This window comes from Chenopodium album, chromosome 20 (assembly GCF_948465745.1).
Source record: "Chenopodium album chromosome 20, dcCheAlbu1.1, whole genome shotgun sequence".
Taxonomy (NCBI): Eukaryota; Viridiplantae; Streptophyta; class Magnoliopsida; order Caryophyllales; family Amaranthaceae; genus Chenopodium; species Chenopodium album.
The window spans coordinates 3,052,618-3,078,550 of record NC_137853.1 but is presented as its reverse complement, the minus strand read 5'-3'; the positions used below and the strand labels follow the sequence as shown (position 1 = coordinate 3,078,550).

The window sequence follows — 25,933 nt, the reverse complement described above, 5'->3', positions numbered from 1 at the left end:
GGATATCAAGTTTTCATTCCATATACCAAGCGACTCATAAAGTCGGGGATTCAACCCCTTATGTCGGTATAGACACTCAATTGTTCTTGGTTTCAAGTCAAGGCTAGGCTAACCAAATTTGCCCACTGATTCTCAATGCTAGGCAAATACTAGGATAATGGATATACTAGCCACATTGGTCCAGGCCACTATTCCCCATTATCACTGAAGATGTTGACATCAAATTGAGTTGTTGCATTCTCTTAAAATAGCGTTTTTGTTAATCATTTCTATGCAACGGTAACCATTTGTTTATTCTTCATTCCCATACTTTACATACATCATGTTGTTACATCTAGAATTTTAGTGGTATGAAAAGATCCTATCACTTCTCTAGGTTAATTAACAACTAATTAATAAAGGTATGCATGAAGAGGGCTCGAAAATTTATCTATTGGCGGCTCTCATCTTTGACGCAATTTAGATAAAGGAGAGCTTGAATGTTCAACTCATGTGAAATATAAAAAGGATAGAAAGAGTTTTCATTCAATTTCAGAGCAATTTCCTCATGGAAGAAAAAGCAGGTCCCTGGGCTTCAGGGACCAGTTGAAGCACTAGTGCAGGAGTGCCTAACTGATACATACCTTACATTGCATCAGAATTGAAATTCGAAATAATGTATACTTCAGACTTCAAAGCCAATAAGACTCAATATTCCTAATTCTAACAATATATGATGGTCAGATTCTAAGTCTAATGTAAAGATCAAATCATACCACTATACTGATGAAAGCATTGCACGATGCATTGCACATCGAAATAGACAGCCATTCAAGGCATAAGATAAGCTTGCCAGGAAAACTTTTAACATGTGAAAGGAAGGAGGCTAAGGAATCAAGAATTGTTTTGTTAACGTCATCTGTTTCAAGGAAAGTCTGAAGTCTAAGAAGGATGTTGGGTCAAAAGCATTTAATTAGTTACAACAATTAAAAATGTATATTCAGGTTGATAATTTACTATTAATATTGACTGTCAAAAGTTTTTACGATCTTACCAACCTCTAAAGGGAAGCCTTGTTTGCTTTGGTAGTCTATAAATACTGTCGCGCTTATCACAGAATCCTCATTCACCAACTAACACGTCTTCTCTTAATCTTACTCTCATTATTGTCTCTGTAACTGTCTCAAGATGGCTTTCTCATTGCAAAATTTGCTTCACTTTTCAATTTGCTTGGTTCTCCTGATAAGTGTAACTAAAGCTAAAAACTGTAGTGACTGTTTTGTTCACTCACGTGCATCATATTATCCAAACTCTGACGAACATGGAACAGATCGTGAGTATATGCAAGAATGTTATGCTGTCAAATATACGTTTTAATTTTATAATCACATTCCATCAGTTTAGATATGACAAATGAATTGACTATATATTTGAACTGCCATGCAGATGGAGCTTGTGGGTTCGGGGCATTTGGAGCAACAGTCAATGGAGGAGATGTATCAACTGCATCAGAACTCTACCGTGATGGAGTAGGTTGTGGTGCTTGCTATCAGGTAGGTAACTAAATTACTATACCAGATGACACAAGGAAACCTTCCACAATCTGATTTTAACCAACTGTTTATTCATGCAATTTGTTTCTATAGGTAAAATGCACCAACAGTGACTATTGCTCAGACAATGGGGTTACCGTGGTCATAACAGATCAAGGCTCTGGTGACCATACCGATTTTATTCTCAGTGAGCATGCTTTTAGCAAGATGGCTCAAACAACAGATGCAGCTGCATCTTTGAGATCCCTTGGTGTAGTGGACATAGAGTATCAACGGTATTTTATCAAAAAGTTTTTCATTTATAACTGTTCTTTATAAACATTTCATATCTGGATACCGGAGTTTCACCTTCCTAGTTGCAATTCCCTGTCTACTTAAATTTGAGGATTGCTATATTAGAACTTTAAATGACTAAACAAAACCTTTCTCTTCAAAACAGGATTTCATGCAGCTACCCAGGTAAAAACATAACATTCAAGATTGATGAGAGCAGCAACTACCCTAGCTATCTAGCTTTTGCTATCTATTACCAACAAGGAGAAAAGGACATCACTGCTGTGCAACTGTGCGAGGTCTAAATTCTATTATCCACTGAAAAAACTTCACCTATATCTTATTTTTACTTTGTCTATCTTCTAATCAATTATCTAGTGATTTTATTACACCATATTTAGGACTACAAAATACAGAAAAAAAAAAAAAAAGCTGAGGAATCAGGTATTTACATGCAATTTGATATGTGCAGACACAAAATTTTACCTGCAAGTTACTGCAACGAGACCATGGAGCTGTGTGGACAAGTACTTCTCCACCAAGTGGACCGTTGTCCATAAGAATGTTGTTCAGTGATGGTGATTACGCAGATGATACTTGGGTTGTTCCTGTCAATAACATACCTCAAGATTGGAAATCAGGAGCCATATATGATTCTGGAGTACAAGTGAACTAAAAGGAAAAGTCACCTGCATTAATCAGATTTGCAAAGAAAATAGGCTCTATATATACTATTTATTATTCAATGCTGTAATTATCTTTCAATAGACTGAAGCTTAGGCTATAAACTTCAATCCATCATTAAATTCAATGACTAATAAAATCTGAGTTTCAAGATACTATTTCTAATAATCACGCTAAGCCCCCTCATTAGCTTAACGTATTACAAAGCAGAGATCAACACTCAAGCACCAATTTTAATATGTTACAAGCAGTTTTGGATTGTTATAAAAACCTGCCAACTTATAATACATCAAAACCATCACTGTTGCCAAAATAAAAACAAACATCACTCCAATATTCGTGATAAATCAGAATACCAACTCTGAAAATTAAATTTGGATTCCATAGATCTAGAATAAATCAGATTAGAAAAAAGATCAGATCAAATAAGATGAAGTAACTTCAGGTGAACCAAACGAAATCTAGTCAGCATGTGAATCACACAAGCAAAAGAACTTTGCTAATGCCATATAACATAATTTAGTAAATAGATACAGATTAGTGAGGCAGAACACATAGCACTATAGCAAAATATATGGATGCAAATAAATTTGAAACAAAGAATGGCTTTATACTAAGATTAATATAATATCATTTCAAAACTACATCCAGAATTTTAAGTTAAGGATAGCAAAATCTAGAGGGTTAAACAGTTTTGAAAACTATGATATATTGTTTCAATATAGGTAACAATACTTCCACTAATACATATTTTACATAGGTTGGGGGTGAATTGCATCATGATTATTACAGCATAATATTTTTGAAGAAACAAGTCTATAATAATCTGATATCTGAATCACATGCAATCTCAAGCCTATTGTCTATGTGAGCCAACATTATCAGGAGAAAGGTTTGCACAAAGAACGAATATAACATGTCTTCTACCAACTTTATTTAGGACTGCTTTGCCACAAAAGTACCTGTTCCAGGGACTTCTTGCCATTGCCTTAACACCATCACGGTCCCTTCACTCTTTGGTTTCAGCATTAGAGTCTGTATTACACCAGTCTGCAGTGCTAATTCCAGACAGCTTCACTTGAGAACTCATTTGTCTCAACATTGAATGAATCATAGTTCTTTTATGAAAGGAAGCGTCTTTTTGATAGTAATCTGGTTCACCCAATCCAAAACAGGTCTTGCTGTACCCTGCTTCTTTGTGCAAACCTTTCTCCTTTATAAGTCTCCTCACTGTATCGACATCGTCCCATCGCCCTTGGGCAGCATATATGTTAGATAATAACAGATAAGCCCCAATGTCTTCAGGTTCTTGCTCAACTAGCCACTTTCCAACAAACTCCCCAAGCTGTGTATTTGAATACGTATGACAAGATGAGAGTAGGGCTCCCCATAAAGCAGGTCCTCCCTTGATATTCATATCCTTCACGAGCTCTTCTGTCTCTTTGACCAGACCAGCCCTCCCAAGAAGATCAACCATGCAACCATAGTGCTCAACCTTCGGCTCAATCTTGTAAACTCTATTCATGATATCAAAATACCACCAACCCTCCAAGACCTTGCCTGAATGGGCACAGGCTGCTAAAACACATACGAAAGTGGCATCATTAGGCATTTGCCCACTATTCTCCAGCTCTTGAAACGTTTCAAGGGCTTTGTCAACAAGACCATGCGAGCCATAGCCCATAATCATCGAGTTCCATGACACAACACTCTTCTTTGGCATACCATCAAAGACAAATTTAGCCATGTCCATATCCCCACACTTAGCATACATAGTCAACAGAGCTGTAGAAAGCAAAATATCAGGTTTAATCCTCCTATTACTTTCTACATAATGATGGACCCACTTACCCAAATCCAACTTACATAAATAGCCACATGCTGTTAGCACACTTACAAGAGTAGCCTCATTAGGCTGAGCATCTCCTTGTATCATTCTATCAAACAATGTCACACACTCATCATACTCCTTGCACCTCACACAAAGGGCCAACATGGAATTCCAGGTGACCACATTACGGTCAGGCATACGTTTGAAACATTCACGAGCAGCCGAGATATCCCCCGTTCTAGCACACCCATCAATCAAACAGTTCCAAGAAACAACATCTCTTTGAGGCATTGCCCCAAAAAGCTCTACTGCCGCCTCCATATCCCCCACCCCAACATACCCAGCAAGCATTGAATTCCAAGTAAAGACATCTCTCTCAGGCATTTCATCAAACAGATTGCGGGCAAGACCCACCTGCCCATTCTTCACATACCCATCAATCATTGTATTCCAAGTCACAATATCACACTCAGAACTTTCAACAAACACCTTATCTGCATCCCACATCCTCCCAAAAACCGAGTACATTCTAATCAACGAATTCCTAACAAACAAATCCAACCCAAACCCAGATTTCAAAACCCGGCAATGCGCCTTTTCTCCTTCTACACCATCCCCAACCTCAACACAAACCCTAATAATCATTGGAAAAGTATAGTGATTATGCAAAACACACCCACCAATCACATAATCATAATAAAATGCAAGACCACTTTCTGGGTAACCCTGATTCAAAAAACCTCTAATAATGGTATTACACATAAAAGCATCAACTTCATCAATCTTCTCCAAAAGCGTAACAGCTTGGTATAACCCATGAGGAAGAGAACAGAGCTTCTTCACAGCCCGGCTTGCGGCCAGAGGGTGATTAAGGAGGCTTAAGATAATAAGCTGAGCTTGAGTTTGATGAAATTGAGCAAGATTAGAACATGAATCTACTTTCTGGAGAATTGGGTGGTTTAGATTTAATGGGTGTTTTTCTCTGTCATCAAAATTGATTTCTGGGGAAGATCCGAATTTGAGATTGGACCAGAGTTTTGGGGATGAGAGTTTGGGGGGAGATTGATGAAATTTGAGGCGTTTTTGGGGAGAAAGGAAGGTGAAGGAAGTTATGGGTTTGAAGAGGTTTTTCTTAACGGTCATTTTTTAGGTTTGGCGGGAATGTGACTGATTTTGCTCCCTTTATTGAAAGAGCTCATAGAGCAGGATTAGCATTAATCAACAAGATCAAGTTCCACCAAGGCAATTAAGCCTTGCGGAATAGAGTTTACAAAGGTCTGTTTTACACCATTAGCTGGGCTAATCCTAGCAGCCGAGTGAGCAAAGCAATTTCCCCCTCTTTTAACATGAGACAAGAAAAATAAGAGAAATTCCTACATATAAGAAATCGATATCATCATAAATCAAATCAATTGGAGCTCGCCCCTTGCTGTTGGTATTGATGGCATTTACCACGATGGATGAATCACATTCCAGCTCAACCTTCTGCAGACACAGCTCCCTTGCCAAAGACACACCCATTCTAGCTGCCATTGCCTCTGCCATAGTCACATCATGCTTTGCACTAACTCGCTGCACCATAACAGCCATAATTTTGCCTTCTGAGTCCCTGATCACAGCCCCTTTGTAAACTCACCCCCCAACCCTCCACAACAGCAGCATCAGTGTTAACTCGCAGCACACCAGCAGCAGGACACTTCCACGACCCCCTAGACCTCACTACAGCACTCTTAGTACCCCCAGAGAATGGACTGATTTTGCTCCCTTGTTCTAATGGTCGAATGACTAATGTTGTTTTGTTTGCTAACTCTAATAGTTTCATTGATATTTGGCATGAATGAGCTAAAGACTGATTAAATTTTAATAATAAAGAGAACCAAATGCTGGATCTTTATCTACTTAATTTAAGGGATTTCTTGCATATCAAGTATCTAACAGTCACAAGTTCATTGATTCATAGCTTCATCGTAGCACAAAAAACAATTCTGATTCTGTTCAGCTGTAAGCTAAGTCTTCAGACGATTGTGAAATGCAGTCTCAATTTGATATCACATGTAGCGTGCAAGACATGATGAGTGAAATTATTTCTAGGACTTCTTTATTCTTGATTCGTAATTTAGAATATACCTTGGATTACGACAATCACCAAGCACTGTAATGGGAAACTCTGCACTTCAGCCTGGTGAAAGGCAAGGGTGCTATACATGTATTATACGGAGTATGGCCTTTTGAGTTAGACACAAGCTGTAAGCTGTAACTATAGCCTATAGATTGATGTAAGGACCCTTTCTGAATATTTGATAATCGACATAAGCTAAGTAACAAAGAAATAATACAAATTGTTAGAAAATGTATTTAGAGACTCACATAACTAACAATCAGCTGAATATTTCTTACACTGAATATCAGAGGTAAATGAGATGCATGTCTATGACGTATTTTGATCCAAACCTATACTGACTTGAGTATTGCTGATTTTTCCATGTCTACAAAAGTTGTATTCAAAAGTTGTTAAGCACCCAGGTCCAATTAGTGTTCTCCTTGCGTCATGCTTTCTTCAGAACCAGAGTAGCTATCCTGCAATCATTATTCCCTGCAATCAGCTGCACAGAAGTGTTATGGCAAGGCTTCTTCTTCACTTAAATGCGTCTTCGCTTTATTGAGGATTTGAAAGCTTGATCCTGCTCCGGATTGTCCAAAGGCATAACATTAATGTACTTAAGACTTACAAGGAATTCATTCCATTCAACCCTATCTTCCTCATGTATTTCTTCCTCAATCACATGCTCCTCCACAACACCACCATCTTCAACCTCTCCCCCTCTATCTTCTTCTCCAAATTGTTCTCCTTGTGTTTGTAGTTCCCAAGGTTCAAAGAACTCTTCTTCCCAATCCAAAGTTTGAAAATTCAGATTTTTATATGAAATAATATAGCCAAACCATGGGTCTAAAGGAGATTCTCCGCCATCATATGGCTCTTTTCTTCCATAAGAGGCACTATAGAAATGAATTATCTGATCCAGCCTTTTTTTAGATGTTATACTACTCTTCGGAATGTCTAACAACACAGGTTGATTTCCACATTTACGTAGAAATACAACAGGTATGTTTTCCTGTCTCTTATGAACAATTACATGATCTAATCTTTCTGCAAACTCATCCCACCAAAGCCTTAGAGGGTCCAATCTCCCAGCACCTCCTCTATAAGATACGTCTTGGTATTCTGGCCACCAAGGCCACAATACATGGGCTATGCTCCCCTCAACTCTATTAGGGTAACATGATCTAACCTTTTTAGCAAAGGTGTAGTACCCTTTTACACCAAAGAGTGTAAATTCAGCTAGCTGTTCCAATTCCCCCCCATCCTGTTCCTCATAAATGATGATCTCCTTTTCTTCCAGAAATTTTTGGATTTGTGATTCTACCTCTTCGTCTACTTCAACGCCCCCAGGCCCTTCTGCAACATCAGGGGGGATTCGCTCCCTAAAAATTTCTGAAGAATCAGATTCTTCTTCATCACCACCTCTTTCAAAAAATAAAAACAAACAAACAAATACAACTTATGTTTATAACTATACTTTGATTAATATTGATAAGGTGATCTACATTGAATTAAAGGTGATTTGAAATTAGATCAGGCCAATATATAGGTCAGGTTTAGTTTGAAATGGGTTAAGAACAATTCCGGTTGAATTTGGTTCGATCGGATCAATAACAAGCCGTGTTGATTTCGGATCGGGTTGAGTTTCGGGTTGGGATAGTAACAGGTCTTGTAAAATTCGGATCTGGTTAATAACAATTCCTTATATTCAGGTCGGTTTTGTAATAAGTCGGTTTAGATTCGAGGTGGGTTATTAAAAGGTTAGGTTCCGTCGGAAATGACCTGTTTTCTAGTAGTGCAGGTCAATAATTCACGGGTTATTTTCAGGTCGTGTCATCTCAAGGTCAGTTCATGTTCGGTTCGGGTCTCAAATTCTCCAATTCACTAGGGTCTAGAGTTGGTTTTGGATCATATAAGGTTCAGGTCACCATTTTTTCAGGTTCAAGCGAGTCGCTTGATGACTGGGTTGAGGTTGGTATTTCGAGCCGAGTCAGCTTTAATAGCTCTAGATACATCGAGAATTTTATTAAACATAGCGTATTTATGGAATTTTGTTCTCTTCTCAGATTATCCATGGAAATCACTCTATAACAACTAATAATTTGATAATCACCTCTATAAAATTATTGGAGTACTACTAACCCTTTTATTTTATTTATTTATTTTTATTGTTGTTGTTGTTGTTGTCGTCGTCGTCGTTACTATTTTATGTTTTATTAAAGACTATCTGCATCTATATACTTTGTAATTTTTAATCCTATCTTTAACTATAACCCGTGCATTAGCACGAGCACACTGTAGTCTTTTATATATAATTAATTTAAGAGTTGTTTTCTAACTTCTCACCAAATTCCTCCAAAAGTCCAATCCTATTTTTGTGCACCTTTTTTTTCCCCAAGAACCTCCAAATAACTTCCTTTATGCAAAAAAAAAAAAAAAAAAAAAAAAAAAAAAAAAAAAAAAAAACTATAGCTTTCACTTCTACTATTTTCTTTTTTCTAACTATCCACACTAGTTAAACCTATGGATATGAATTTGGGTTGGATCGATCTGCGGTTCTAATTAAGGATAGGTTTAAAATAGTGGCCTAATATTTGTTCAGCTTATTGGGCTGTAAAAAAAAAATCCAAAAACAAAAACCTAATTCGATTTCTCTATATACCGTATAAGGGCATCCACAATATAACAAACCTTTAGGGGGCGTTTGGTTCAAACAATGGTATGGGTTTGGAATGAGGAATGAAACCTGGGTGGTATGGGGTTGGAACTTAATACTTGATTTCATGTGTTCGGTTTTTATCTAGGAATGATAGTTTTCTTTTTAATTTTAAAGCTAAAGGTATGGGTATGAGCCATACCCACCTCCCCCCTTGGGTTTCAAAAATCCATACCTTGGGGGTTTGAAAAATGAAATTTCTGGAAACAAACACAAGGTATGGGTTTTGGTCATTCCAAACCCATACCTTATACCTAATATGCTTGAACCAAACACCTCCAGAGGTTTGTTCACATGACACGTCATCATTACACAAACCTCTTCCCTAACAAACCTTTCATCAACATCAACAATAGATAAACCGATTTACAAGTTTATGTAGGGGATCAACTATCAATACAACTCATTAAATATATCCCTACAACTTTTTTCTTTAGAAAAAAAAAAAAAAAAAACAAAAAAAAACAAAAAGCTCCAATTTTTGCCAACTAAGCAAATACAAACCGTCTCCACAACAAACCTCAACCCAACAACAAGAGGTTTGTTTTAAATTCTTCCCACAAACCTCTCCACAAACCTCTTATTGTTATTGCCCTAAGTTTTGTTGAACCCAAAAATTTTTTTTTAAAAAAAAAAAAAAAAAAACAGTACATAGATATTTGTCCTCCTCTATCGGTCTCTCTGTTTCCATTGTAATTTGTAAGTGGTTTCTTTTTCTAATCATCGAATATCAATTCCACAAATCTAGGGTTTATCGTTGAGTCAGTGTAGTAAATTTGGGTTTTGAATTTATTAGGATTTATTAAGTTTATGAACGATCATAACGAGAAATTTTGATGATTGAATTTAACTTGCTTTTTTTTTTTATTTCCTAAAATTATGTGATTTTCAAACTTGATTTGATAATTGAATTAAATTTAATATAAACATCACAATCTAGGATTTATCGTAGTGAATTGAGGTTTCGAATTTATTAGGAATTACCAAGTTTATGAACGATCATAACGAGAGATTATGTTTCTAGAGAAAAAATTTATGAGCCTAATTTGATAATCTCTCTAAAAATTTTCGAGTTTGGTGTGATAATTGAATCAAATTTGGTTACAATCATACTATAACTAATAACTTTGGTGTAGTTTTGCAATTCATAGTATCTATTTGTAATATAATTTGATAAGATTGAATTCGAGTGAATTTTGGTTGTGAATGTGTTGCAGATTAAACCCTAAAATGGTAGGACGGAAACGGCCATATGCCAACGAATCAGAAGCAGAAGAAGAAGTCGAAAGAGAAAATAATGGCGGGAAAATTGAAAAGAAAAGGAGTGGTGAGATTGGAATAATGAGTGATGAATCCTTCTTTGCTCTACCACTTTCCGACCCTACTAAAACTGCTATTAAGGATATCGGCTTCTCCAACATGACACAGGTTGTATGTAATTTATGTTTTGATTTACTTCCGAAAACTTAAATTTGGAGATTGTGTTCTTAATGATAAATTAATTTGTAACATAATTTGAGAATAGGAGGGTGTAGATTTAGTCAAGTACATAGTGATTGAGGTGATTTGTGATTGCTAACAGCCCGGTATAATTTTATCATCTATTGATCAATACTGTTATAAGCTTTTGGTTGAGTTGGTCCTCTAAAAACTACCGTGGAAACTTACTTGGTATATCTTTTCTATATGAATAAATTGCACCTGCTTGGCCAGCCTTGCGCCTTGTTGTGTCTTGCGCGCTTTAAAACTAAGGACAAGTTGTAAATTGGTCTACCAAGACCCTTAGAATCCCAAAATGCAACTTCAATTGATGGAATTTGAATTTAGGATTTCTCGGTTAGCTAATGCTATTTGCTTTACTATGTTTGCAGATTCAAGCCAGAGCTATACCTCCTCTCTTGGAAGGCAAAGATGTGCTTGGAGCTGCAAGGACTGGTTCTGGAAAAACCCTTGCCTTTCTTATTCCAGTTGTGGAATTGCTGCATCAGACACGTTTTACTCCTCGTAATGGTCTTGGTGTTGTTGTTATTTGTCCAACCAGGGAGCTTGCTATTCAGGTTTAACTCGGAACTTGCTTTCTTTTGTTTGTTCTGCTTTAAAGGGCAGTTTCACTGGACTATTTGTCTTTGTGATGCAGTCACACGCTGTTGCTAAACAACTTCTGAAGCATCATTCGCAAACCCTTGGCTTGGTAATTGGTGGTGCAGCCCGAAGGAGAGAAGCAGAACGACTTGCCAAAGGTGTTAATCTTTTAGTGTCAACTCCCGGACGCCTTCTTGACCATCTTCAAAATACTAAGGGCTTCATATACAAAAATTTAAAGGTGATTTGTAGCATTTATATCAAACTTTGCTTGAAACATGGCTTTTTTTGTGTAGTATTTCCAACTTTATTTGCTCTAAGATCTGATGATCTGATCCTGATTTGATTTCTTAATATGACTAATTTCTGACAATATTTGTACACTATTACTTAAGAAATTTTTTTTATCAAATGTGACTTCTTTGGAATCGAATTAATGTGTAACTTCCTATTATAATGTTTCGCAATAAGCAAACACAAATAAGCAAGTATAGTCTGATTTGATCAATAAGCAAATATTTGTTATAATTAGTTGAATTGAACATAGCCTAAGTGAATATAATATAATGAAGAATGTTAACTCAACCTAATATTCAATTCTCGGTTTTCATATTTGCTGAATGGATGATCAAAACCATTGTACAAGAGGAGTTATATTGTGGGTATTTCCTTACATATAATGCTTGTATTTACTAGAATAATGGCATCTCTAATATATTTATGCTTGCAGTGCTTGGTGATTGATGAAGCTGACAGGATTTTGGAAGCTAATTTTGAAGAAGAGATGAGGCAGATACTAAAAATCTTGCCAAAGGTCAGAAATATGCTTTTTACATTTCATGTGTGGTTGATACTCTGTGTCCAGAAAAAAGGGCTGTAATATGTACTCAATTAACTTTTTTTTACAGATATAGTGACAATGTGCTTGTGCTGCATGACTGGAGAAAAATAATATTCATGTCATTTTATGTCTGTTGCCTCTTTGATATTAAGGAAATTTGGAAAGTATGATAGTTTGTGGTTCTTGTAGCATTTTGGAAGATGGAAAGCTGGTGCTGTATAAACAAATGTTTACCTTGATAAATTAAATGGTTACGATATACACAGCCTAAGGGCTAATTATGAGCGTCAAATATACTCTCTATTATTGAGTTTAAGAATACGTGACAAAATAACATTTTGATATGTGTTGTAAATGTTAACTTTAACACTAATAATTTTACTTTACTCTCTCATAGGTAGCTACTTATATAATTTGGAAGTGTATGTAATCCAAAAGTAAATTTCTTTTGTTTTGCAAGTTATTGTATTCATTTAGTATGAACAGCTGATATGAACTGTTGATATGATTGAGCTTGAATTTTACCGTGCTCTGGATGGATTATCTTCTTTTGTGATGTTTAGGGCCTTTTGATGCCAGATTTCTACTTTGTGGTTCTTGGAATTGTATTTGTTATTCCAAATCTTATGCTCTTTTATGTCTTTGTCAAGGCCATGAAGTTTCTGAAATAATTATTCGATTGATAATTTTCTGGCATACAGGAACGGCAAACATCTCTTTTTTCAGCCACCCAAACTCAGAAGGTAGCTGTCAATTTCTTGTATTTTCTGCCGTATTTCTGTTCAGGAAAGGGGGCAGGTTTAGGGGAGAGAGGGAGATGGGATACTGAGTAGAACTGGCTATTATGTGTATATGTGCTGAGTTAGTGATATAATAATTTTGGTATGTAGGTGGAGGACCTTGCACGCTTGTCATTCAAGTCTAGTCCTATCTACATTGATGTTGACGAAGGGAGGACTAAGGTAAGTGAAATCTTTAAATTGATGGCTCCATATTTGTACCTGTCATCCTTGGTTCTTATATGATGGAATAACTTATCAATGGTGGTTATCATAGGTTACCAATGAAGGACTACAGCAGGGCTATTGTGTTATTCCTAGTGATAAGAGACTTATCCTTCTTTATTCGTTTCTGAAGAGGAATGTGACTAAGAAAGTTATGGTTTTCTTTTCTTCCTGCAAGTCAGTAAAATTCCATTCAGAACTCTTCAGATATATTCAGATTGATTGCTTTGATTATTATGGGAAGCAAAAGCAGAACAAGAGAAGTACTACATTTGACGACTTCAGCAAAGCAGAAAAAGGCATACTTTTTTGCACTGATGTTGCTGCTCGTGGACTTGATATTCCTGGTGTGGTTAGTGTCGTGTATGCTGTTCTTACGTTAATTACTGTAACCTCAACAGAATACAGGTTTTGGTACAGCAATTTAGCAACAGCACCTATATCTGAATGGTCTGTTATTTTCTTGGCTTTTTGTAGGATTGGATTGTGCAGTATGATCCTCCAAATGCCTCAACGGTATTTCACATTCCCAACTTGAACACCCCCCCCCCCCCTCCCCCTCCCCCCTCCCCTGAGTATAGTGAGCTTTAGGAGATTTTGTTAGCTGATATGTTATCCCTTTTAGGATTATGTTCATAGGGTTGGACGAACAGCTCGTGGGGAAGGTGCAAAGGGTAATGCTTTGCTTTTTCTTATTCCAGAAGAGCTGCAGCTCCTTAGTTATTTGAAGGTACGAATATAGCTGACAAGCTACGCTTTGAAGTTTCTATGATGAAAGTGAAGTCAGATTAGATATATGTATTTAATTTGGACTTAAAACTTTATGAATGTATTCATGAATCTTTGTGAGATAATTTGGATTTATCTTTTGTTACACTGAGTGCTGACTGCATAATAAAGCTCAGTTATGTTATTTGCTAAGTGGATCAATTTGTTTCTACGTGTATATCTCTCCCCTTATTTCTAACTCAATTTGCAAAATCATAATGCAGAGTGAGAAGATTCCTGTGAAAGAGTATGATTTTGATACAAAGAAGCTGGCAAAAGTACAGTCGGTTCTGGTACTAAATCTTCTTATTTCTGTTTTTTTTTCCTAATTATGAAAGCACCATCTTACATAGTGGGATTATGCAGGAGAAATTGGTATCAAATAATTATTACTTGAACAAGTCAGCTAAAGATGCATTCAGGACCTATATATCATCATATAGCTCACATTCCATAAAAGATGTGTTCGATGTACACAAACTTGATCTGCAGGTAATATTTTTTTCTTTTGTATTATAAGAATAGGGCTGATCCTGTCAAAGAACAATTCATTATTTCATTTTGTATGGTAATATAATATGTGAATGAAAGACAATGCAAACAGTTTGTCAGATAATGCGTTTTCTATAGATCCTATTGCTGTTGTCTATTTTTCCATGCTAAGATGTTGGTTCACTTTTGCAGGCAGTAGCTGCTTCATTCTGCTTGTCTTGCCCACCAAGGGTAAATCTCAACTTACACAGCAATGCTTCGAAGTTTAGGAAGAAGAGCCGTAAAGTTGAAGGGAGATTCAATGAAACTAGGCAATTTGTTAGGTATTAGAAAACTTTCGTAACAGATTTTATTCTAGTTTTTGTAAGGAAATTTAGGAAAAATAGTTTTGATACCTAAGCTATTGCTAGTTAATTAATAAGCTTATGATAATTGTATGTTATATTCGCAGAACAACAATCTGCAAGGCTATTCATTAATTATAACATCACATGAATAAGTTTTTCTTTCGCTTTGATTTGCATATAAGGATGGCAATTGGGCGGTGCGGGTGCGGGTACCCCCTCCCCCATACCCACACCCGCCAAAATATATCATCATATACCCATATAAAGTTGAAGGGAGATTCAATGAAAGCAATCCTTATGGGAAGCGAGGTGGAGATGCTACTAGGCAATTTGTTAGGTATTAGAAAATTTTCGTAACAGATTTTATTCTAGTTTTTGCAAGGAAATTTAGGAAAAATAGTTAGCAATGTGAAGGAGAAGGAAAGGTAGAGAGAGTGTGGTAAAATTCTCATCTCACACATTAGCAATTTAGCACTAGTTATTTTTAATGTGTCTGGCCACAAATTTAAAGGGCATACAAAGCTAGGGGATCCTTATTCAATTGAACAAAATACGGAATATGTTAAGCACTCACGAAAATTTCATTAAGATGAGAATGAAATACAAATAAATAAACCAAGTGAAATAGTACACCCAATAACACAACATATATGCTTAGAATTAAATAGCTTAGAATGAATACATACGTATGTACATGTACTTACGTATTGTTATTATGGACTACGTTAATTAAAAAAACCACACTTGACTCTTGATTACGACCAACACAAAATAAAAGGTGCCATACATTCCATATATATTATCATGTTTGAATTGATAGATTGATCTACGAGATGCTCCAGCGGTTGCCTTTGTCGCCTTTGCTGCATGGCTTCTGATCCGCGTACATGCACGGCCGTGCAAACGCTTCGCTGCTTTTCGTTTCAGAAAACAAAACAAGCCCAATTATTAACATTATTATAGTTTTCGCGAAATTTGAAATGTTAGTCTTCTTCATCATCGATCTCTTTATGTGTGTGTAATTTTTTATAAGTATGTATATTGAATTTTTTTTTTTTTGTTATGATACTTACGAAGATGACTTTCCTTACTATAGTTTGTATTCTATTTATAGAGGGGTTTTTTTAAACCTTCACCTAAGTGCATGAAATATTGATTTCGTTGAAGGATTTTAATATACTAGCTACTTTGTAAATATTATTATGGATCACCATTGTCGCCGGAATCGTTGCCGGAATTGTAGGGCTCTTAAGTTGGACGTTAGATCGCATGTTTTACATTGTGAGTTGACCTTGACTTACAGCTCGATCACTTCGATGGGGTGAGGAAAGAAGTAAGCCTAGCTAGCTACCTAAGATGATAAGTATAATTAAGCTTGGATTATTTAATTTGATGAATATGAATTTGTCCAAGGTTGTGAAGAGTTGGGTATTTTAGGGCCTGTTCACATTTACTTAATTTCAGTTCAGTTCAGTTCCAATCAGTTCAGTTTAGTTCAGCTCAGCTCTTAATTTCCCTCTCACATAAAATATTCATTTCAGTTCAGTTCAGTTCAGCTCTAATCAGTTCAGCTCAATTCAGTTCCGCTCAATTCAGTAAATATGAACATGCCATTAATTAGGTTTAATAATATACTTCCTTTGTTTTTTAAAGTTTGACTTACTTTGCATTTGCGCAGTTTCCAATAAATATCTTTTAACATGAATATCTGTGTCCATGTATAAGTGAAAATTATAACAAGTTTATATTTGGAAAATTTATAAGAATAACTTTTGTATACATCCGGTGTACAGTAATTTACTGTACATCGGGGGTCACTTTTTATCAAATTTAGGGTCACTTTTACAATTTTTTGGGTAACTTTTATCAATAAAGTATAAATACTTTGTAACATTCATTTATGTTAGGGTAACATTTATCTATTTTAGGATAACTTTTGCTTATCTTAGGGGTAACTTTATAACGGATGTACAATATTTATTGTACATCCGATTTATTTAAAAGTTTGTGAATTTATAATAAGGGAATTCAATAGTGGTCATTTTTTTTCATAATGGTCATTTTTATCATATTCGCATTATATTCCAAGGTTTGATTTGACAGCAACATACTTTTTTAAGTTGAGTTTTTAATATTGTAACATTGTTGACTATGGTGACAGCTTGACACATGAATTTTAAGTTAAGTCTATACTAAGGTTAGCCAAAACAATTAGTCAATTACTTGTATATGTTGACAGCTTGACACATGAATTTTGTATTGCCTAAACTCTAGCTTGCTTTATCTCCCTATGAACATGTATAAATTTGAGGGTTCAATTCTCATGAAACCAACCTTGAGAGGGGATCGGAGTAACTGGCCAACTAGCTTAGCTAGGTTAATTATGTTGAGGTTTCTCAGATCTAAATTAAACCTTGTAGCGGTATCCGGAATCTAACCTTGAGTTAGGATTATCTCTAGTCATACAATGTTCATTAACCTTTAAGGGTTCGATCTAGTGCATCCAATTGCATGATGTGTGATTAAATTATGAAATGATACGTAGTATTTAAGACCACAATAATAAGCAAAAACACGCAAAATAAGTTGACATTTAATGAGCGCCTAATTTATAATCTTATAGTATGCCGCATTGCATAAGTTGACATTTGATGAGCACATGCATAATTTATTCCTTTTGAATGTTGCATAATGTTATTGCATGTTCTCTACTTAAGCTAACATGATTATCGCTTTATTAAAATACATAATTTTTCTCAACCTTATCATCTATCTACCACTTAATATGGATTAGAGAATAAATAACCTGCCAGATTAAATATTTAAAATAAATTTCAAAAAACATAAAACCCTCTATATAAAGGGTACAATACAAATTGAAAGAACATCACTGAGATAATATCACTCAATAATCCCTTGACCTATAATCTCATTTTCTCGCTCACAAACACACAAAGAAAAGATCAAATATGATGAAGAAGACTAGATTTGCTCATTTTGCAACAATTATCCTTGTGCTGCTATTCGCGGTGCTCATGCTCCTCTCTCAAACCACCCAAGCACGACCACCAAAAAAAGAAATGTTCGCTTCAAAACCAAAGCCTGGGGTTCACCAGAGCCGTGATCGCTGGAGCATCTCGTAGAGAAAGCTACAACAAACAACTATGAATATTCATTTGCATGGAATGGATAGTTATACTCTATATATGTCATCCCCTCCTCAAACTTAATCTTATTACTTTTATGCTGTGTGTTACGTGACATTTTATACCGTGTTTAAATTTGCAAGTTTCTCTTTACAATACATTGTAGTATTGTACTACCATTGTAAGACTGTTAAATAGTCATCATTGAATCTGATTCTGTTGTTTATGTATGAATGTATGATGAATTTCTGTTGGCGTTCTTTATTTTCCTAATCATAAATTATGAGAATAATAAATTTTGTTACAGAGTAAAATCATTTTCCAAGAATTCAATAAAGTGTTAATGCTTAATGGTTTGTCAATGCAACAGCGCTTGTGAATGGCAACATATGTCGTATCAAAAACTTTCTCATTCGGAAATAATATTTTCAGTTACAATAATACAATAAATCAGCAACATCACAACTTTCTAAACTAGGTTAGTATATATTTGTTCTGAAAGACGTCTAATCAAACTCCAACAAAGGATCCAAACTTAGAAGTTAACTATGAGAAAAGATAAGTTTCAAAAAGTCCTGAATCAGATTGCAAAACAAGGTGAGTATACCAATTTCCTTTGTTTTCCAGATATGCTAAGCAAGTACCGAACCTACACAATCACATCCAGGAAAAAAAAAAATTCAGTTACAACTTACAAGGCAATAAAGTATCTAGATAGAAGTCGAACAAGAAGCTTCCAGAATAAAAAAACTCAGAGAATGTAATTCTTAAGGGTCATTGCTTCCACATACCAATACAGCGTCCTCTACATCGGTAATGCATCTTTACATGTCTGATACAGACCACAAATAGGCTTCTTTCTCAGTAGCGCGTTTTTCATTTGTTCTTTTGAACAATTGCTTTTCATATCCTACATTGCATTGAAAAGAGGATGAGAACATTATGACTTAACTTTCAAATTAGTAAAAGATTGATCTGTGACATAAAGTAGCAAAGCAATTAATAGCTTCACTCTTCTTGATAAATTAAGGAAACTAAAGAGTTTCAAGGATTTAGTAACAAGAATTACCAGTACTACGATTAACTCCATCCCAATGTCTCCCAGGTTTAATGCCGTATCTGTTAGGTTCATAGTCAAGTCCCCTTTTGATCCAGCTGTGACTAGGTATATCTTGGGGAATAATGAAACCAGACTCCTTCATCTTCTCACTATCTCCCAAGTCTGAAAGGAGCAAGTCGGATTGTTTTTTCTGCAATTTATCAAAAGAGTCAGTGATTTTTCATGAGATTGCAAGAGCAATAGATTTCATATAACAATCTAACAGAGCATAACCTTGACCAAATGTGCCATTGGATCACCCCACCTAAGTCTATCCTTCATCAGGCTATCGAGTTCAGGATCATCTCTGTCAAAAAAAGCATCATGAGATTTTTAAAAAGTATGCATAATAGAACATACCTTATGCGATACACAAAATTTTTTATAGGATTGCACAGAAAACAAGTCACTTTTTTCGCAAGATAATATTCACCTCTGTCCAATTTCAAATGTCCTTGCATATTATTTTGGGACATTGTCATTCAATTAGTCACTTCCATAATATAAAGTCATTATATTCTGCCTTTTCATCCCTCTCGTATGTCATATTTTAAAAACATCAATTTAAATAGTAATAGACAAAGGTGATATGATCACACAAACAGAAAACAAAATTGCAAAATATACAATACAAATTCTCAACACCCCCCCTCCCCCAACACCACCCTCCCCAGTCCCCAAGCAAAAAAAAAAAAAAAAAAAAAGGGAAAAGCTCAAAATTTTAGGAGGAAATACAAGTTTATCTCCATGATAAACAAAATTTGTTTATCTGGGGATAAAAGTGTAATTTTTGCGCTGAAAATGAGTAAAACCACCACTTTGCTCAAAACCGCTACTTGAGGTAGCGGTTTTACTCCGTGATAAACAAATTAACAGCCTCAAATTTAGTGTAGTCATATACATGAAACAATGAAAAAAAAAAAAAAAAAATCAAAGCAAGTAATCCCTATCAGCTATCACTAAAAAAAATCAGCATCCACTTGAGTTTTACCTGGACCGTGCAAATGGTTTTTCTTTCTCAAGTTCCATCTCAAGAAGCCTAGCTTCAGCTTCACGTTTTTGAGCCAAGCCCTTGCCCCATTCCAGCTTCTTCTCCTCCTCCTAATCAACAGAAATTCGGAAAAAAAATGCATCAATATTAGTATTGAATTTCTGACAGAATCAAAGAATAAATGCATTGGCTATTGTGGGGGATATAGTGAGAAGAAGGACAGAAACACAACAATCAAGTAATATCATTATATTAATGTCAAAAATAAGGAATGAATTTCAGAAAGAGTAATATGACAATATAAAAAATTTAAAAAATACAAATTATAAAGAGAGGGGTTTCGCCATCACGGTAACAGATCCAAGATTCCGGTTCTTGAGCAACACTTCATCCAGTGAAAGAGGCAGATAAATTACTACAGGGGAATTGAGCATATCTGAGTGGACCAAAAATTATTTTGCTTGCCCCATTCTTGTTAATTTCAGAGTTCCAATCATTTTCAGTGTATTCTTTTGTGGGAAAAATTTTGATTTCTCAAATATAAAAATACTCACATTAATATATATTTCCTAGAACTCAAAATATTTTCTAACACTACAAGGACGAAGGGAAAGATGGGTACAGTGATCATTGATAGACCACAGACCCCTTTAATTCCCATATTACCAAAAAAAAAAATGCCTTTCAGGCTTATCATTTTACAAGGCATGCGTCTCTCATTTGAAGACTTCCCATCCAAAAAAAATGAACCAATAATAAGTTTGTACTTTGTAACATATGATAAAAAGGACATGCATAATTATCAAATGACTACTATAACAACTAAGAAAAAACTTTCAACTTTTCAAGTGCTTTACTGACTGCAGTCTAATGTTTAGGTTACAATTAAGGACTACAATCCATGGATGAAATCTAAAGTTACCATTTAGAGACTCCTAAGATGAACCATGACAAGGTTCTCTTGTGCATGAGAAGGATTTTGGGATTCAGTAAAGTTTCCAAGTCAATTCTCAAATATCAAATTTCCCTTCCCTTGCTTAGGATGCTAAAGTATAATAAATAAGCATTTGAGAAGCTGAAATAGCAATTTAAGTGATATAAGCTTTCCCTATAGTCAAGAAGAGACTCCTAAAATGGATCATGAAAAGGTTCTCTAGTGCATAATGCATAAATAAGATTTTGGGATTCAATGGAAGTTTCTAAGTCAATTCGCACAAATCAACGCTCCTTTCTCTTGCTTAATTAGGGTGCTCAAGTATATAAGCTTGCAACTGTGCTTTAATGAAATGCGAAGAAGTAAACATTCCTTATCACAACCACGTTAAAGGCTTTCTCCTTTTTAGATCTAAGCTTTGTGCAGGGATTAGATTGTTTTAATCTAACTCCATACAACACCCGGGGAAAAAAATAAAAAATAAAAAAAAGGATTGCATTAGAAGTTAGCTCCAAAATCTGAAAAATCCTATGCTTAGGAGCTCCACTTGGGCAGCTCTTCCCTAATTTAATTAATTATAAATTTATAAGTGACTCGTCATTATCAAGCCTCTCACTTGAACTGAAGCATCTCTAACATCAAGGTCCTTCTGTAATTGACCAATGACCATGCATTTCTGAAACTAAAGAAGTTGCTAGAATATGATTGCTTTAACAGTCATAAGAAGAGCAAGTACAAGCTATAAATGGTAAGAGACCTTAGGCACATTTAATATTAAGCTACCAAACCCCTGCCTCCAAAAAATGTATTAGGAGAAGATTGTGTTAACAGGTGAAGCACATCTGCTCACTGGCTAGACTATAAATTTATTAGTAAAACCATTCAGATTCAATTTATTCAAAACAGTAGCCTGAAAATGGGATTCTGAAATTGCCAATGCTAGACTATAGATTTGGCCCACTCCCCCAAGGAACAAAACTATGATACAGAAGCAAAAACCATATTAGGCATCCACATGACCACATGCAACTACCAATGAATAAAGGACAGAACATAACTCTTGTTAAACAGGATTAATCTGTCATCTCACGTAATCTATAGCATATACAAATTACAATCTAGTGCTTGAGTTCTTTTACGTAGTTTTTTTTGTGGAAGGAATCTAGTGCTTTATGTAGACCTAGGAAATAACACAAAACCAGCAACAGCATTACAACAACAAAGCCTGAGTCCTACATGATTTGGGGTTGGCTGACATGTTCGTCAAAAAGGAACAGCCCGCAAAAAATGAAACAAAGAAATACACGTGATAAAATGAAAGTGGACAAAAACAAGAAAACAAATAGTGAGTAAAAAGCGAGGGCAGTGTAAAGTGAAAATCCAAGAAGAGAACCTAAAGATAAAATTTTAGAAAGTTTTATGAAAGAGGAGCAAGGACAGCTAAAAGAAAGGAAAATCAAGCATAAAAAATAAAAATGAAATAAAAAAAGTTTCAGAAGACCTTGACATAGGAAAATAAATGTAGTTTGTAAACACAATGAGTATAGGTAAAAAAGAAAAAACACAGTAATAGTAATTACTCATCTCTAATATTTATACTCATAAAGAAGCCATTATAGAATATTTTAGCTACCTTGGGCTTCTCTTTTTTTTTGGTAAGCTTCAAGTATTCATCCTTTGATATGCGTTCTCCTGCAATATAGTGTTCAGTGCCATTAAGTTACAAACATATAGTGATATAAATGTCATAAAAATATGACCTAGGTCAGAAGCTATAACAACTGAGAGCAACAAAGGCAGGAACCAATCACTAACCCTTGTAACGATACACTGGCTCAGCACCCCGTCCACTTGCAGAAGGATCCATCTCATTGAATCTAAAAATATGTACATATATTATGAGATAAAGTCAATGGTATATGAGAGATATAAGCCAAAACTGAGAATATCAAGCACTAAAGTAAACAACCCACTCCCAAAAATAAAAATCGAGATTATGATTGAAGCAAGATGTTCCCATCTGAAGTGCAAACATTGTTTTAGCAACAGTAATAAAATTATACTCCCTCTGTTTTTTTTTTATATGCATCAGTTTGACCGGCACATTTGCCGAGACGCTACTTTGACCATAAATATCTTTAATTGTGTATTAGTAAAAATTGTAACAAAATTATAGACATTATGACGAATCTAATGATATCTAATATAATAACATTTATTCATTTTTTAGAGGTGAAAAAATTAAGTCAACCATGGTATGTGAATAGTGCAATTGTCAAAGTGATGAAGAAAAAAACGGAGGGAGTACACATGTACCTAGCAAGAATTTAACACTCAAGTGACATGAAACAACAAGTTTTAAAGAAGACAAATATACTGATGTAATATACCTTGTCCATTCATCTTTTTTAATTTTTTCAATCTCTGTACTGACATCTTTGCCAGTAATCAAGCCTGTTTTCTGCTGTTGTTTGCTTTTTCTAGGAGGAGACAGGTCTGATTCAATAGACTCCTCTTGAGCACCATTTGCTCTGCGACCCCTTTTATCAATCCCTTTCTGGATTTTCCTTGGAGGTGAAAGATCCTCTGAAACCCGTGAATCATTTAGTTTTGATGAAGCAGGGCGCTCACGGCGAGGGGGAGACAGATCATCCAAACCAGAATCTCTTACACCAGTAGCTGAAGAAATTTTCTGAGGCATGGGAGAAAGAGAGCCATGAACTCGTCCCTGCCGACGCGGAGGGGACATATCACTGTCCTGTTTTGCATCTGTAGCCTTGGTCCTGCGCTCAGGTGAGGGGGAATCATAACGTCTACGACGCTGCCGTGGTGGTGATAAATCCACTTCTTCACCAGCAGCCAAGGACTTTGATACATGCTTAGATGATGGAAAATCATTATTTTTTTTACGTTGCCGAGGTGGTGACAGATCAGAGCTTTCTCTAACAAAATCATCAGGTCCTGGCGAGGGACTGTCATTGCGTTGGCGACGTTTTCGTGGTGGTGACAGATCAGTAACTTCTCTACCTGAATCTGAAGCATCCATGCCAGGATCAGGAGAAGGTGTATCAAACCTAGCTTTTCGATTACGAGGTGGAGATATATCTGAAGATAAATCATGAGTAGTTGAGCTCTTAGGAGCATCAGAAACTGGAACCCAGCCACTACCATCTTCAGAAATTTCATTATAAGAACGCCTAGCCCTAAGCTCCTCCAACCTCTTCATCCTTTTAAATTCAATGTCTTCATCAACTTGTGGCTTCTCATCTACAAAACGAAAATCAAAAAGAACAAATTAGGAAAAACACAATCTGGCAGAAACTGAAAAAATTGAGTCATAGTCCATGAAAACATACATTATGACATGGAAATTTTACCAGGTGAATCATTCTCTTCCTCTTCATCAAAGTTAACTGGCTTTTGCCATACAGGATCTTCATCCACAACAAGTACACCAGCAGCTACTGCAACTGGTTTAGATTTCTTCTTTTTCTTCTTCTTTTTCTTCTCCTCCTCTGCTGCATTACTTTCATACTTCTTCAGGTATTCTTTCAACGATGAAGAAGCTGGTGCTGCCATCACCACTGTTCACTTAACAGTTTCCTAAACCAACAAAAAACAACATAAGGAATGTATCTTACTTTCAAACTTCTTCAGGTATTCTTTCAACAAAAAAGAAGCTGGTGCTTCCATCGCCACTGCTCACTAAACAACAATTCCCAATACCAACAAAAAACCTATATAAGGATTGTATTTTACTTTCATAGTTCAGGTATTCTTTCAACGACGAAGAATTCAGTGCTGCAATTACTAGTGTTCATTTGATAACAGTTTCCTATACCAACAAAAACTACAGAAGGATTGTATTTTACTTTCATAGCTCAAGTATTCTTTCAACGACGAAGAAGCCGGTGTTGCCATCACCATTGTTCACTTAAAAATTTCATAGTTCAGGACTTCAGGTACAGGGAGAACCAGAGAAAAGGTCCATTTTCATAGTTCCTTCCTACAATTAACTAATTAAGGCTTACAAGAAACAGCCTGCAACACATTTGCACCCAGATTTGGCTTAATTATCATCAAATTAAGCTCCAAAAATCCACATTAAATTCTTCTTGCTTAGGAATATCAACGTAAATTGCACATAACAAATTGTAGCAAGAGCAATTATAAACGATAAACCCTAGAATGAGAAATCGATAATCTTTCATAACATCAGTTATTTTAACCAAAAGTTCAATAATCCAGCTTAGAAGAACCCTAAATTGACTATACTTACAATTAAATGAACGATAAACCCTAGGTTGGGAAATTGATATTCAATGATTTGCTTAAATAAAAAAAAATAAAAATAATAAAAAAAAACCTAACCTCAGAAGGTGCTTAATGGAGGAGAGAAAGCTCAGAAGCCGCTTTAATGGAGGATTTAGAGTACGCGCAATGGAGGAGAGAGAGAGTTAAGAGGGAATAGAGCGTAAAAGTTAAAGAGAAAACAAAAGAAAAAAAAATAAAAAATTGATAACGTAGGATTTCGATTAATGAGACGCATAAATTGTCAACCGTCAGATCGTCAGATCTAATAATACCAACGGTGATAATTCTTTTAATTTTTAAGATATTCGGTTTTTTTTTTATGGGAGTATTCGTAAATTTGATTTGATATTGCTATTAACATCCCATTTTTATAATTTTAGCTATGTGAAGTTAAAAAAAAATTTGCTTCAAAAAAAAAATGTAAAAGTTAAAAAAAAAAAAATTGCAATCAGAGATTTACATCAATTATTAAAGAAACATGGCATAATTAAAAGTAAATGTCAAACTGAGGTAAATTATATAGAGTACGAAGTACTTTTTTTTTGCAAATTAGAGAAGATCAATTTTATTAGGCAAAATGAGACTAAACACTCGGAGCTATATGGTGGGTGCATCCAACAATCCAAAATTTGACTTATTTATAGCTAGCACACCACTGGTGTTACGTAGGAAGTTCGTGATTGAAAATGTGTCTCTTACAAGCAAACCCGGTTCAAAACACGACAATGCCTATCAATAGTGGGGAAAGGATTGAATATTCATCCTAGGTCTCTTACTC

General features: G+C 35.4%; 4 protein-coding genes across 5 annotated transcripts; 2 read left to right on the top strand and 2 right to left on the bottom strand.

The window, feature by feature from the left end:
- Window positions 1-1,097: 1,097 nt before the first annotated feature.
- On the top strand, window positions 1,098-2,642 carry LOC145598873 (expansin-like B1). The gene is made up of 5 exons (XM_081655271.1): window positions 1,098-1,312; window positions 1,426-1,532; window positions 1,626-1,807; window positions 1,972-2,104; window positions 2,278-2,642. The coding sequence occupies exons 1-5, from the start codon at window positions 1,168-1,170 to the stop codon at window positions 2,479-2,481; spliced, it is 771 nt and encodes a 256-aa protein (XP_081511397.1). The 5' UTR covers window positions 1,098-1,167; the 3' UTR covers window positions 2,482-2,642.
- Window positions 2,643-3,143: 501 nt separating this feature from the next.
- LOC145599028 (pentatricopeptide repeat-containing protein At5g15300-like) lies at window positions 3,144-5,483 on the bottom strand. Its single transcript, XM_081655439.1, has one exon. The coding sequence runs from the start codon at window positions 5,461-5,463 to the stop codon at window positions 3,499-3,501; it is 1,965 nt and encodes a 654-aa protein (XP_081511565.1). The 5' UTR covers window positions 5,464-5,483; the 3' UTR covers window positions 3,144-3,498.
- Window positions 5,484-10,367: 4,884 nt separating this feature from the next.
- On the top strand, window positions 10,368-14,803 carry LOC145599170 (DEAD-box ATP-dependent RNA helicase 51-like). The gene is made up of 12 exons (XM_081655579.1): window positions 10,368-10,565; window positions 11,009-11,194; window positions 11,275-11,460; window positions 11,950-12,033; window positions 12,762-12,803; window positions 12,951-13,022; window positions 13,117-13,416; window positions 13,542-13,580; window positions 13,690-13,794; window positions 14,057-14,125; window positions 14,199-14,324; window positions 14,517-14,803. The coding sequence occupies exons 1-12, from the start codon at window positions 10,368-10,370 to the stop codon at window positions 14,652-14,654; spliced, it is 1,545 nt and encodes a 514-aa protein (XP_081511705.1). The 3' UTR covers window positions 14,655-14,803.
- Window positions 14,804-18,207: 3,404 nt separating this feature from the next.
- LOC145597867 (uncharacterized) lies at window positions 18,208-25,281 on the bottom strand. 2 transcript variants are annotated; one of them, XM_081654124.1, is made up of 10 exons: window positions 25,213-25,281; window positions 24,219-24,444; window positions 23,232-24,108; window positions 22,657-22,718; window positions 22,475-22,533; window positions 19,908-20,017; window positions 19,151-19,223; window positions 18,887-19,067; window positions 18,609-18,727; window positions 18,208-18,466 (listed from the first exon to the last, which is right to left on the bottom strand). In XM_081654124.1, exons 2-9 carry the CDS (start codon window positions 24,418-24,420, stop codon window positions 18,642-18,644), a joined length of 1,650 nt encoding a protein of 549 aa, XP_081510250.1. In that variant the 5' UTR covers window positions 24,421-24,444; window positions 25,213-25,281; the 3' UTR covers window positions 18,208-18,466; window positions 18,609-18,641. The 2 variants fall into 2 exon arrangements, with proteins under 2 accessions (XP_081510250.1, XP_081510251.1); XM_081654125.1 differs by lacking the exon at window positions 25,213-25,281 and having other exon boundaries at window positions 24,198-24,349.
- Between the last annotated feature and the right edge of the window lie 652 nt (window positions 25,282-25,933).